This window comes from Balaenoptera physalus (assembly GCF_965194825.1).
Source record: "Balaenoptera physalus genome assembly, chromosome: 6".
Classification (NCBI taxonomy): Eukaryota; Metazoa; Chordata; class Mammalia; order Artiodactyla; family Balaenopteridae; genus Balaenoptera; species Balaenoptera physalus.
The window spans coordinates 131,929,241-131,942,878 of record NC_138885.1 but is presented as its reverse complement, the minus strand read 5'-3'; the positions used below and the strand labels follow the sequence as shown (position 1 = coordinate 131,942,878).

General features: G+C 43.3%; 1 protein-coding gene across 1 annotated transcript in view; it reads right to left on the bottom strand.

The window, feature by feature from the left end:
* The window catches only part of INPP5D (inositol polyphosphate-5-phosphatase D), a 129,728-nt gene that overhangs the window by 51,589 nt on the left and 64,501 nt on the right, over positions 1–13,638 (bottom strand). Inside the window, exons 5-6 of the mRNA XM_082465999.1 lie at positions 10,631–10,771; positions 2,188–2,275 (exon numbers count right to left, since the gene is read on the bottom strand). Of these exons, the coding sequence (XP_082322125.1) occupies positions 2,188–2,275; positions 10,631–10,771 (229 nt within the window). The remainder of the gene's footprint in view (positions 1–2,187; positions 2,276–10,630; positions 10,772–13,638) is intronic.

Genomic DNA, 13,638 nt, shown 5'->3' with positions numbered 1-13,638 from the left:
GTTATTGCACTTAGCTTTTCAGTTGAACTTCGGAGGATGTGGGCTCCAAGGTTAACGACTCTCTGTTCTTACATAGGGCAGACCCAGGGCTCTCCCCAGACTTCGGACCAGCAGTCATTTTGATAATGTTGCATTTACACCTCCCAGCAGTTCTCAAATAAATGTCACACAGGGGTCCCCATCTCATCTTGCCTACCTAACGGAAAGGGCCTAGTGCTGGTAAGAGGCTACCATGGCCAGATGTCTCACCCAAGCAATTTCATTTACTCCCTCATATACCCCTGCAGTGGCAGATATGACTATGCCCATTTCTCAGATAAGGCAACTAAGGACGGGTCAGGCGGGAGGGAGGTGAGTCATATATTGAACTTGGATGTTTTTGATCCAGAGGCCAGTGTTCTTGCCTCTACCTCAGGCAGCCTCGGAACTCCCTCTTCCATTTGTGAATTTCTGGAGGCATCAACACATTGCCTGCTTTCCTTGACAAGTCAGGGTCTCAGACAGGAAGGTGGCAGCCAGAACCGTTTCTCTAAATCCTGAGGCCACGTCCCATCCTGTCGCTACTCTGTTCTGCCACCGAATGCAAACACTTTGGCCTTTTGCACGCAGGGCACCATGCTGGGGTGTGGCTGTTATCAGCTTATCTCTCTGGAAGCTTCTCCCTCTTCTAATCCTACTTCAAAGATTTGGGTGTGTGGTCTTGTATTCAAACAATTTAAATTTTAGTGTCTGGTAGGGTCTCTGTTTTGTCTAGATTTGCTTTTACTTTCCCGGAAATTAACCCACCATTCACTTCAAGGAAAGCAAAATTACGTTTTTGGTTTTTTTTTTATCCTGATGAATTTTTAAGTTGTACAAATAGAACACAAATTTTCTCAGTAAAAAAAAAAAACTCCAAAAAACCATTTGGGCAAACCTGAAGTCTCCCCTGACCCAGGCCCCTTTGGCCCAATTCCATCCCCTCCTCGTGGTGAACAGAATAGCCCTTTGGGTATAAACACTTCTGGTACGATTTCCACATGTAGACTTAACATCCTAGTTTATATATTGTTCTGGTGTTTGCTTTTTTCACCCAACAGTATGCTTTGGAGTCAGTGCATCCACCTTAGAACAGAATTCTGCATCATACTTTAACCCTTTCTCTCTCTGTGTTTCCAGCGTTTCTGTTTTTAGAGACAAAGCTACGATAAACATTTTTGTCAACATCTCTGTGCAAACATGTAGACCCTAAGGCAGCTGCCTGCAGGTAGAACGGCTTGCTTGAAGGACTCCGGGCATTAAACATTTTCATGCCGACGGCTAAATTGCCTTTCAGGAAACCCATTTCCACTCTCAACTGTGAGCAATGAACCCGTGCGAGTCCCTGACCCTCATGTTGGAGCCAAGTCCTGGCTTCACCAATCAAATTTTCCTGTCTGAGAGGCAAGAAGAGGGCTCCCTGCCTTGCAGGTCATTTTCCAGTTACTAATGAGGTGTTACTAACATCTTTTCCAGGGTATCCCAGCTATTCCCAGTCCCTCTTCAGTAAAACAGGATTTTAAAATCCTCTTCCCACTTAAAAAACTTGGTTGCTTTTACTTAATCGTGTGTGGAAGGGTTTGCTTTTTAAACATTTTTAAACCCTTGTCCCTTGCAAGTGCTTTCTCTGAAAGTCCTATCTGTGCTTGTTTTTAGCTTTGCCGAGGACACCTTCTTTGTTTTTAGCTTTGCCAAGGCCCCCTGCCAGGCTGTGAGTGTGCATAAGTGTGTGTGTGTGTGTGTGTGTGTGTGTGTGTGTGTCTGGCGGGGGCCTGCCTTCACCTGCTCTTCCTGGGGCACGAGGCGGGATCAAGCATTTAGGCACCTCGTGTTTTTTTCAGTTTCTGATGAGAAATGATGGGAAAAGGTCCTGCCTCGCCTCCTTATTCAGCACTAATAAGGAGTTTTGCTGGCGGTTGCATAATTTGAAATCTTTATTCCTCACATCAAAATCCAGCGGGGGCGGGGGGATAAACCTTACTGGGGGTCAGGGTGCTGAGGCTCCCCGGCCCCCGTCATACTCTGGGGGTCCAACAAAGGCGGTGCTTCCTTCTGAGCCCTCGGGACATTGGTTACCTCTTCTCCCCATGCCCCATCCGACCCCCCCCCCCAACCCCGCTTCCCCCACCGGTTTTATCAATCTCATCTGTCCAATCCCAAAGTCTTTACCTGAGGCCGTGGACGCAGGCCAGGGGAGAGCTGCTGGTCAAACAGCCTCTGCAGAGATTCCAGGGTAGGGAGGGTCCGGGTGACTTCGCTGGGGGCAAGAGACAGGGTGAAGGTCAAGGATTAGTGAGGACCCAGGCCTGCCGGTACTGGTCCACCGCCTGAGAACCCCCCACCCCTTCCGTCCTGACCAGGACCAAACTGGAGCCGCGATGCGTAAACCTGATTCACCTTTGTTCAGCCACACTCAACGACGCAGCCCGTAGAAAATCTGAACCTAGAATCACAAAACTACTTGGAAATAATTTAGTAATCTATGGTCCCAAACTTTAGTGTTTATAAGAATCACACCCTCACCGAGTGTTAGAAACGCAAACGTCTGGGCCCCAACCTGCTTTGGTCTGGAATCTGCATTTTAATTTGGTGCCCCAGGGGCTTCGCGTGCCAGCAGTCTGTGCTTTCCGGTTCATATCTCCTCCGAGCAGCTAAGGTGGAGGCCCAGAGAGATCTGTCATTGTCTAGTACGCTGACAGTTCCAATACCAGGGCTTTATTGATCCTTTGTTCCCTTCTCATCTTTTTCTATTTTCCCATTGTTTTGGGCATGGTGGGCAGACAATTTTGAGTTCTATTTTTCATCTATTATTACATCAAAAACTGTTCATGTTTTTACACATTAAACATTCCTAGTGGTTTCAAAATATTCTATCAATTAAATGTAGCAAAATCAATTGCTAGATATTTGGGTTATTTTGAGATCTTGGTGATTATAAATAAAGGCTGCTGTGAACAGCTTTGTTCATATAGCTCTTCTTTACTTATTTTCAATGACAGTTTTAAGATAACCAGAGATTATGGCTCTTGATCAATATCATTAAGCCTTTGAGTGACGGTGGCCTTGGGCACTGTTCCAGCCTCCTCATCCTTTGTGCTATCTGAATTCTGTTATTCTCTTCTCTCTCTCTTTTAGTGGGCATAACAGTGCATTTTAATACTGATGAATTGATTTGCATATCTTTAATTTCTAATGTCTAAGTATTTTTCTGTCTGGTTGGTTTCTATTGTATTTCTCTTCCTATAAACTGTTCATGTCCATTGTTGGTCTTCTGTTGGGAATTTTGTTGGTATTTTTATACATTGGTATAAACTCTTATTGCTTATTGCTTTGCTTTTTATTTAATCTAGGTGTTGTAAGTTTTTGGTTTTTTTTCCCATTCTGTTGTTTTCACCCTAGGTAGGCTGGATTTCATTTTAAAGTGCTTTATAGTTTTTTATTGCTCTATTTTTCACCTTTTCTTTGGAAATTTTTTTGCTTACCTTAGTTAAAAATTTATCATCAGTATTTACTCGTGAGCAATTAGTAGCTCACTTTAAATTGGTTTCTCACTCTTTTAAAAGTTATGTTATAAACAGGGTTTGAGGGGGTTGTTGTTATATCTTTTTAGTTCCTTACTTCATCTGGAATTTTAAAAAAATATGTGGTGGAAATAAGTTCACCTTTTTCCATGTTGCTATTCATTTTCACTCAACTGCACTTACTCTTTTTTCCACAGTTCTTTGGGGCTAGATCATTGCACAAGCTCATCTTAAATATGATAGGATTTATTTTCAGAATTCATATCATTCATTCAACAAAAACTCTGTGGAGTGCCTCATATGTACTAGGCAATGTCATGTTCATAGATTGATACATGTCACCATTGCAAGGATGGTGTTGTAGCCTACTGGCTTTTTTTTTTTTTTTTAAATATTTATTTATTTATTTATTTTTGGCCGTGTTGGGTCTTCTGTTCGAGTTGGGTTTCTGTGCGAGGGCCTTCCCTAGCCGCGGCGAGTGGGGGCCACCCTTCATCATGGTGCGCGGGCATCCCACTGTCGCGGCCTCTCTTGTTGCGGAGAACAAGCTCCAGACGCGCAGGCTCAGCAGCTGTGGCTCACGGGCGCAGTTGCTCCGCGGCATGTGGGATCCTCCCAGACCAGGGCTCGAGCCCGCGTCTCCCGCACCGGCAGGCAGACTCCCAACCACTGCGCCACCAGGGAAGCCCAGCCTACTGGCTTTGATTGGCCATCCTTGGGACGCCTCTGGGGGCCAAGGATGGGGTGGGGGGAGGTAACTGGCCTGGGGAGGGGGAGGGAAGTGCCAGGCAGACAGGGTTCTCAGTTTCTATCCCACCTCCGACAGAGCTACTCTGTTAACATAGTGGTATTCTGTTTAAACTGTCATTTCATAAAAGAATTCTAGGCCAAAAAAAAAGAAATTCTAAAGCACTAATTCAGAACATGCTTTAACATCAAATAGATCTCCCTCATTGTTCTCCTTTTTAAAAATGTTATTTTAAAAACACAAGTACATATACACAAACTGAATCTTTAGGATTTTCTAAGAATAATGCCGTTATTCTCTGTATTTCTAACCTTGGTAAAATTTTGAGAAATCTGGCTCTCAGACGTGTCTGGAGGGGTTGGTTAGGGTCAGAATGACCAATGACACAGAGGGACTTGAGTTGGAAGACTTAAGAACTGGTCTTATCGTACAGAAAGGATTTGTCCAGGGAAGTTACCATCAGCAGGGTCCCTGGGAAGCTTGTCTCAGCTTCAGGTCACCAGCTCAAGGGAAGATGGGGAGCAAAGACAGGGAGGGCTGCAGTCCTCAGGCAGGTCAGACCCCAGAGACAGCCCAGAAGGGGCCTAGGCCCCCTGAGGAAGCCCTCCCAGAAGGAGAGGCTCCTCCCACCTTGGTCTCAGAGAGATGGTTAATTTCCCCAAGATTCCCATTCAGTTTCCAGCTAGCACATCCAGTATCTCCCAACCGGGAACTCCAGACTCAGAAGGAACATTCTGATACTTTGTTGTTTTCTTAATTTTTTCTTCTCTGATTTTTTGCTTCTTTTTCTTTCTGCTTTAGCAAAAATTTCTCATACAGTATTAAATAATCAGGTGATGATGGGCATCTCTTTTTCTTTTATTAAAATGTTTAATGGAATGATTTTAATGTTTCCCTGTTAAGTGTAATTGGTTTTACATTGACACATATTGCATTATTAAGGAGGGATCCTTCTATTCCTTTTTAAATAATGATTTTTAAAAATTAGAAATGACTTTTATCAGGTCTATTAGTACATCTATGCAAATGATTCCCCTATCTCTAATCTCCTGCTAAATTACAGTGTTTTCTTTATGTTAACTCACCCTTACAGTGATTTCTTAGATAAAACCTACATTTTTCATATCACTTAAATTATATTTGCTAGAATATTACTGAAATATTACACATTTATATCAATAAATGAAACTGGATATAGTTTATTTCAGGCTATTATCTTGATTAGGTTTTCGGATTTGAATTGTACTTTTCTTGAGTATTGAATTGGGTGATTTTTGTCATTCCTGAATAATTTATAAATCATGGTTATTATTCCTTGAAAGTTCAAAGAGGGCATACATGGTAATTTTTACATTTCAAATTTCACATAAAATATTTGTTTCATTTAATTATAATTTGAAGATTTGTAGCCACGTAATTGTACACTGTACTCTTTATTGATTTGGAAATCTTTAATGCAAATTATTAAATCTCCTACATTTCTAATTTTTAAAATTTCCTTAATTGACTTTTTCCTAATTTATTTCTGTTTTTAACTATTTTCCCCCTGCTCTTCTCCTTTCCAGTTGTTGTTATTGTTCATTCGCTTAACAGAGACTTCTTAAAGACTCCGTTTTGTTCACTGCTGTATCTCTAGCCCCTGGAACAGTGCATGGCTTGTAGTTGGCACACATTCAATCTTTGTTCACGAATATTGAATACATTGCTGTTTCCAGTACTTTGCATGACCGTGGAAATATCAAGGCAATCAGGGTATGACCCATGATGCCTTCAGGAGACTGAGAGCCTGGATTAACTTTGTATGCTTGACTTATTGTTCTACACCCCCCCTTTCCATAACAGAGCATTTAAAGCTATGGCTTTTCCTCCAAGTAGTGCTTTGGCTGCATCAGCTAGAGTTCTGATATACAGAGCCTTGATTACCCTGGGTTTCCAAACCTATCCCACGTAGGCTATCATTGTGTCAAGTGTCTTCTTTAATTCAGCTGCGATTGGAGATGATCAAGAAAGGCCAGATGGTTGGGTAGTGGTGGCTAGTTTGTTATTTATTTCTATTTTCATCATACTGTGTTCTGGGAACACAGAATGAACACTTTTGCTTTGGGTGTGTTCATATCCAGCTGCTCAGTAGGCTGCTGGGTTCTTATTTTAAGGATCACCAGCACTCTAAAATTTCTGGAAAAAAATTCTTGGAAACTTTTTGAAGTGAAGGCTTGTGATTAGTACATTTTCACCAATTTTTTAAATCTGCAAAGACTCCTTTGGCTCTTGAATGATATCTAGGTTGAGTTAATCCCAAGGAGAAGTCAGTAGTCTTCTCCTTGGAGATATTGCTTCAGAATTTTTATTATATCATCAAGGAGTATGAATAATATTAAGTATTGTAATTTTTAAAACTAACAGTGCTGTTCCTAATTATTTACTTTCTGAACTCATCTTCCCTTGTGGTTTAGAAGATTATAAGAAGAGGTTTTGGTGCTGCTGTTTGGTTGTTCTGTAATTGGATCTTTATGAGGCTTCTCAATACCTGGATTTAGCTCCTTTATAAACCTGGAAACATTTTTTTCTTTTATATATTTAGTCATCAATTACACATCATTTTTTCCCTGCTTCTTGGAGAGCCCACCCTACCAGCTATAAGTTGAATCTCTATGCCCTCTTTCCAAAGACTATCGATTTGTAATCACACATTCTTGGCATATGCTTATTTAGTCCTCTCATGTTTTTTATACATACTTCCCTGACACTCTGCTCTGTTTTGTGATTTGATTTTCAAGCTTGATTTGAAAACTATGGATTCATTTTATGGCCTCCAATGAAGCAGTTATAATGATGGTATTTTTGTTTTGGTTGGTTGGTTGGTTTATCAAAATCCTTACCCTGCTCTCACTTAATTGATACAATAACCTCTCCCACATTTTATTTTAAAATTCTACTTACAATTCTCCTCATTTCTCCATTTCATGGGTTATCAAGTATTTCCAGACTCTGGAGACTTAATTCTTTATTCTCTTTCTCTGGAAAAGTTTCTGTCTGGTTCTAGATAATCTAACTTAGGGTTACAAATCTTCCTCGAGCCTTTGTGCTGTGGAAGCTCCTTCTTTCAGACACATGTACTGACATTGTAATGACATTTTTGCGGAGGAGGCTCTTTCACTGTTTCTCACTCCTCAGTTCTCTGTGACTTTCCCATCCTCACCCTGGCGTTTGTGTTGGACCAAGTGGTCTGAGTGGACAAACCTGGCCACCACTGGCACCATCCTCAGCCACCCGTTCCAGCTCCTTCTCCTCCACTCCACATCTCAACGTCTACCCTGGGCCTCCTTTCCCCTCCATCTGCACTCCCCCCTGCGGTGACCTTACCCCACTCATATCCCAGCTTCAAGTGCTAACTGCATGCTGATGACTTCCAGATGTATACCCTTACCCCTGAGGTCTCCTGGGCTCTAACTTCTAGAACTAAATCCTTGGTTGGTGGCTTAGCTCACAGGATGTCTAATAGAGCCTCAAGCCAATGGTAGCTCAGAGAAAGATGTCCCTCGTCCACCCCCTCCTCTTTGACTTTCCCCATCTAAGTAACTGGCATCATCCACCACTCAGCTGCTCGCACCAAAAACCTAAGGGTCACCCTCGATTCGTCTTCCCCCCACCCTACATCCATCTGCCAGCTCCACCATCCACACACGCCCCGGGTCACACCAGCCCTCAGCACCCACATGCTCCCAAGCCTTGGGTCATCTAGCTAATATCTATCAGCTGTTCCTGGGTGCCAGGCACTGTCAAAACCCAGGACTCAGCAGGATGCAAAACAGACACAAATCCCTGCCTCCTCTTGCTTCCCTTCTCGTGGGCCACCATCAGGTCACAAATATAGTAGCTCCCAACTGTTTGCTGCTTTGGGTCTGCCTCCTAAGATCCAGTCTCCATTGTCCTGACTCAGATTATGGCACAATCCTGAAAATCTCTACCAGGCCTTGGGAGTCCTGTGTGATGTGGCTCCTGCTGGCGTTGCCAGATAGAACACAGGACACCCAACTAAATTAGAGTTTCAGATAAACAATGGATAATCTACTAGTGCAAGTATATCCCAATATTGCACGGTATATACTTATGCTAAAAAAGTATTTGCTGTTCATCTAAAGTTCAGACTTAACTGGCCATCCTGTGTTTATATTTGCTAAATATGACCACCCTACACCTGACTCTTCCCAACCTCCACTCCTAACACTTTCCTTATGCTCCAGCCCCACAGACTTTTTGTTCCTCGAGGCTGGCCTCATTCCCACCTCAGGACCTTTGTACTTGACATCCCGCTGCCAAACAGCTGGATGGCTAGCTCCCTCTTGTCACTGAGGCCCCAGCTCTGTGACTGCCTCAGAGAGGTCTCCTTGACCCCCAAGGGACACTAGCACCCTCCCACCCAACGTCTCTCTAGCACTTTTCCCTATTTTATTTTGTCATGATGTTTACTAAAATTATCTTGTTTATTTACAGACTTAATCTACCGCTATACTTCCTTACTAAGACATCAGCTCCAACAAGGTCTAAAGAGCAGGGACTTTGTGCGTTGTGTTTATTGCTGCATCCCAGCTCCCAGAATAGAGCTCAGGGCAGGCTCTCCATACATATGTGTTAAGTGAGTGAATGAATGAATGAATGAATGCATTGAACAGCTGTTCCAATCAAAGCAGTTTGAAAACTACTAGTTTATAGTTAGTTTCATGGAACAACATCTGCGGGGGTTGCAGGGGGATGGGAAACATAATTTTTTCCTAAGATTTTCTAAAAGTCCATCCCTAACCGCGTCTTCAAGCCTGACTATCACTTTGCCTATGAAGCGAAGACAAACAAATGTTGGGGGGAATTTAGAACATCACGCGGTCTCTCTACTTCTAACTCGAAGTTAACTGCTCAGTAAATAAAGGCCTGTGGAAAACTAGAGAACTAGCTATGTTGAGGAAGCTGCTGTCACCATAAGGATGAGGTGACCCAGATTCTAGGGAAGTCCAGGTAGCAAAGCAGCGTTGGGGAAATGTGCTGAGTGTACTGGGTGAAACTTGCGGAGAGACTTAAAGGTATACCTCCTCTGGACAAGGAAGCAGCAAAGAACAGGATTTCCACTGGAGCAGAAATAAAAGCTTGCTACCAGTCATGATGAAATTGTGTTTCTTGAAAAGAAAGTGCCGTGTGTGTGTGTGTTTCCTAGTGATAAATGATTTATAACAACAGCGTCACATGGAGAAATATCTCTCTGTGGAAATCTATAAAAATGATGGCTCTGGGTCCAACGGGCTGAAACTGCATTAGTTAAAAGCCAATTCACTGAAAGTAAACCTGACTGACCAATTTGATGAGCGCTCAATTTGTCAAAGAAATTATTTGTTAAATTTACCAGATGTACTGAGTGTGCTTTTTAAGAGCCTTTAGAAGGAAAGTTCAATTTGATTGCTGATGATGAAAGATTCTGTTTTGCATAGAGACTAAGCTAAGATAGATATGGCACCAGAGAAACTGACAAAAGAATTTTGAAACTGCTGTATATGTAATAAAACACAAAACAGTATAGGCTGATAAAACCTCACCCACGTGAAATGCTATTTTTCCAACCAAAATGTCGACCTTTCATTTGCCATGGGATTGTTCTGGGTCCCTGTGATTTCTTTCAGATGCTTTCAAATGTGATTTTCTATTTTTTCAAGCATTAAAAAAATTCTTTTGTCAATTCTTCAGAGAGCGTATCAGCTTTAAGTTTGCCCTTTTAACAATTAAAATGTAATTAAACTTAATTTTAATGGTAATGAAATTAAAGCACATAATGAAATTAAAACACTAAAAGAAACTGGAATTTTTACCAATTGGTCCTTCAGTGAATTCAATAGCAGAACACTGAAGTTTTGGTGAATTGGCTCACTTTAAAAACCTGCCGTCACTGGCAATCTTGAGCCATCACCACCCACGTAGAAAATAGGCTGATTTTAATTTATCTCCTCTTGGTGCCCTTATGTGCTTATCAAATGTGCTGGCTACAGCAAGAAAGACGAACAGCAGCAAAAGCCTCAGCCTCTGGATCCTTAGCAAGTGTGGAAGGGCTGGCAGTGTACTCCCGCCCACCCCTTCCCATAGCAACTGGCCTCAAATTAACTTTCGTTTAAAAAAAAAAAAGCCAACAACCACCAAGTTCAAATGCCATGAAAACAAAACCTCCAACAACCAGATTTCTAAGCCCCACCAACAGCCCAATTATCCTGAGCTGGACACCCGGGCTAAGTGCAGGGGTCACCCTCACGAGCTGGTTCTCTCGCCCACTGTCCCCCTTCCTCCCATCTTCACAGGCAGCCATTACCCATAGAGCTCCTTGCAGAGGAGCGCGGTCAGTTTCTTCAGATGAGGCAGACTGCAGGAGCCCGACTTCACAAAATCAGAGTCCAGGGTGAGCTGAGTGCTTAAATAATCTTGGATCGCTTTCAGATGCTCTTCTGGAAGCCTGAAGAAAAAAAAAAGGAGAGATAACAACATGCTTCTTCGGTTCCTAAACCATAGACACCAACAGTAACAGGTAGAAGAAGAAGTCTGAATTCTCAGAGTCTCCAGCTGAGACACCGGCCCCAGAAGAACATTCGCACACCTGGACAGGCTCCCTGGGTCTTACTGAAGGGGTGGAGATCAGGTCAGACAAGAGTAAAGGGCCCGCAAGGGAGGCTGCCTCTAAACCCACCCATAAAGGCTTTTCCGGTAGGTGGAAGGAAGTGATACTGGCTGGGGATGGGAAATGTTTATCCTTTGAAAAGGAGACAGAACAGCTTTGAAAATGTACAGAGGACTTGTTTTCCTGCTTCATCAATCCCTAAAGATAGGATCTGAGGGCTGAGGGATGCTCTAGTCCAGAGAGGGCAAATGGCTCCAGCTCACAGGCCAACTCCAAGTTCACAGGCAAGGGCCACCTGGAACTCTGTGTCAAGGAGGTTCCCAGTCATCCGAGGCTCCGAGGGGAAGTCTCTGCTGAGTGATGGGGCTGGGGATATGGTATTGGCAGCCTAGGTGCCGGGCCTTTGCACCCCCAGCCCTTGCCCCTGGTCTGGTCCAGTCCCTTTCAATTACGGATGAAGCACATGGGCCCGAGGCAGGACCTGCCCTCGCCTCACACAGGATGGCCCAGCAGAGGCAGAGCCTGGGCCGCATCGCGCCAGGGCTGCCCCCGAGGTCTGATCACACCTCTACATTCTATCACCCAGCACAATTTTTTTCTGGATAACTTTTGAGTTTTTGTTCCTATAATAATGAACATTATAATTACAGCAAGTATGTCCTGAGCATAATATACCAGTCACTCTGCTTAGCACTTTATGCATTTTTTCCCCTCTAATCCACAAATCAATGTTATGAGGCAGATATTACTATTATTCCTATTTTACAAACAAGGAAACCGAGGCTCAAGGATGTTGATTTACGTGTGTGAAAAAATTCGTACAAGCCTTAAATAGCTTTGCTCCAGCCTTGCAATCAAGCTGAAACTAGAGGTCACAGGGGTTTTTTTTCTGTAGGATCCTTGAAAGAACGAAAGGCTGTTGCTCTTAAGACTGAAAAGACATAGATTAGCCATTTTGACGTATTTAGCCTGAGAAGTCAGCAACTATTTACATACCAGTTGTCAGAATATTTAAGTTTAATCTATACTTATTCTGAGTCTTGACACCATAAACATCCAGTTTCTGCCTCAGTCTGTTTTGCTGAAAAGGACAAAATCTCTCCTACAGCATTAAGATATGTACTTTAACAGTTCTCGTGCCTATTGACTTGTAACTTTGAGACCATCAGTACTTGCTTTAGGAAGCTATATTTGTTAAAATGTTTGTTGTAGAAAAGTGTTGACATAAAGATGTTAAACTGTTTATCAGAGAAGGTTGATTTTACTCAGCAGTCTTTTATTAACTATGACTTAACTGATTAGATCTAATTAACTTGCACAAAAGACTGTGCAGGTTGTCTTATAATTAAGAATAATCTAAAGGCAGTCCTCTGTGTACAAAGCTATTTTACAAGCAACATAGATTAACTTGCAAACACAAGGCAGAAGCTTAGTTTTGCATGACCCAGAAGAGAACTGAGGGCAGGCACCATGGTCCCTCCAATGTGCTCCACCCACACACCTCCATCTCCAAGCAGAAGTTTTAGGCAAGTTCCATTGCCGTTTGTTAGCTGAGAAGCCACACCAGAGAGGGCGGGCCTCCTGTGCTCACCAGCCCTCAGCTGCCCCCGCCCCCTCTCAGGAGGCTGCGTGGAGGCTTGGCTGAACACCTGTCCTGCCCCACTGGGCCCTGAGTCCCTAGAGAAGACCTGTCCCTAGAGAGGAGGGACTGACAAGGAGATGTAGCCAATAGACCACGTGGGAGAGTCAGGAGGAGATGGGCAACAGTGGCGCCATTGAACATCCTTGCCTATTTCCTCAATGACTGTCCTGAATTTAACACCTAAACCTGGAGAGAAATAGAATCTCAAGGAAACTAAACAATGGGCTCTGCCTGAACTATTTTAATAAGCATTTGTTATATAGATACATATATCAGGATAATCATGATAACGGATCAACATATTCAAAGCACTGGATATTTAGCTTCTTGATAAATAGCACAAGGAATTCCAGGAGTGTGCAGAGAATATAACCTGGCGGGCCCAGAGAAGAATTAGAGGAAATGTCAAGGTGGAAATATAGAAACACCAGATATCTTAGCAACCGCTGGCTTGTGTGTACCTTCAGGCATTTCCTTTGTATTTGGCTAAATCAGATGGTAGGTGAGCAGCCCTGGCTGTCTCAAATTAATCTTTCAAGTTGGAGATGTTGCATTAGCCCTGCCAATAAAATATTCTTTGGAGGGTCTTTTTCTCATGAAGAAACAAAAAAATGTTTTAAAATTTTTAACACATGGAGATGGCTGTGTACTAATTAATTCATTCAACACAGATCTAGGGAGTGCCGACTCCGTGCTAGGTGACATGCTGGGTGCTGGGGACACGGTTCCCCTCACGGAGCGTCCTCCCTGGGGAAGCCATCCCCTGGCCTGTGTTAAAGTCAGGGCCTCTGATTTGCAAAATAACCAACGCCCCTCCCAGCCGTATCTCCACCTCCCAACATCCAGCCTGGGCCTGCTGAGGGAGGCGAAGGAGCTGCAGGACCTCATCCACATGGACCAGTCTGGTACCACATACAGGGCCAGATCCTGAGAGCCCTGGATCAGGGCAGGTGAAACAAAGTGTTAAAAGGATTGCACCTCACTCCTGCCACCACAGAGAAAGGAGTGGCACGCGATGTAGACCTCACAGCCCACACCACACATAGAACAATTGCTCTGACCC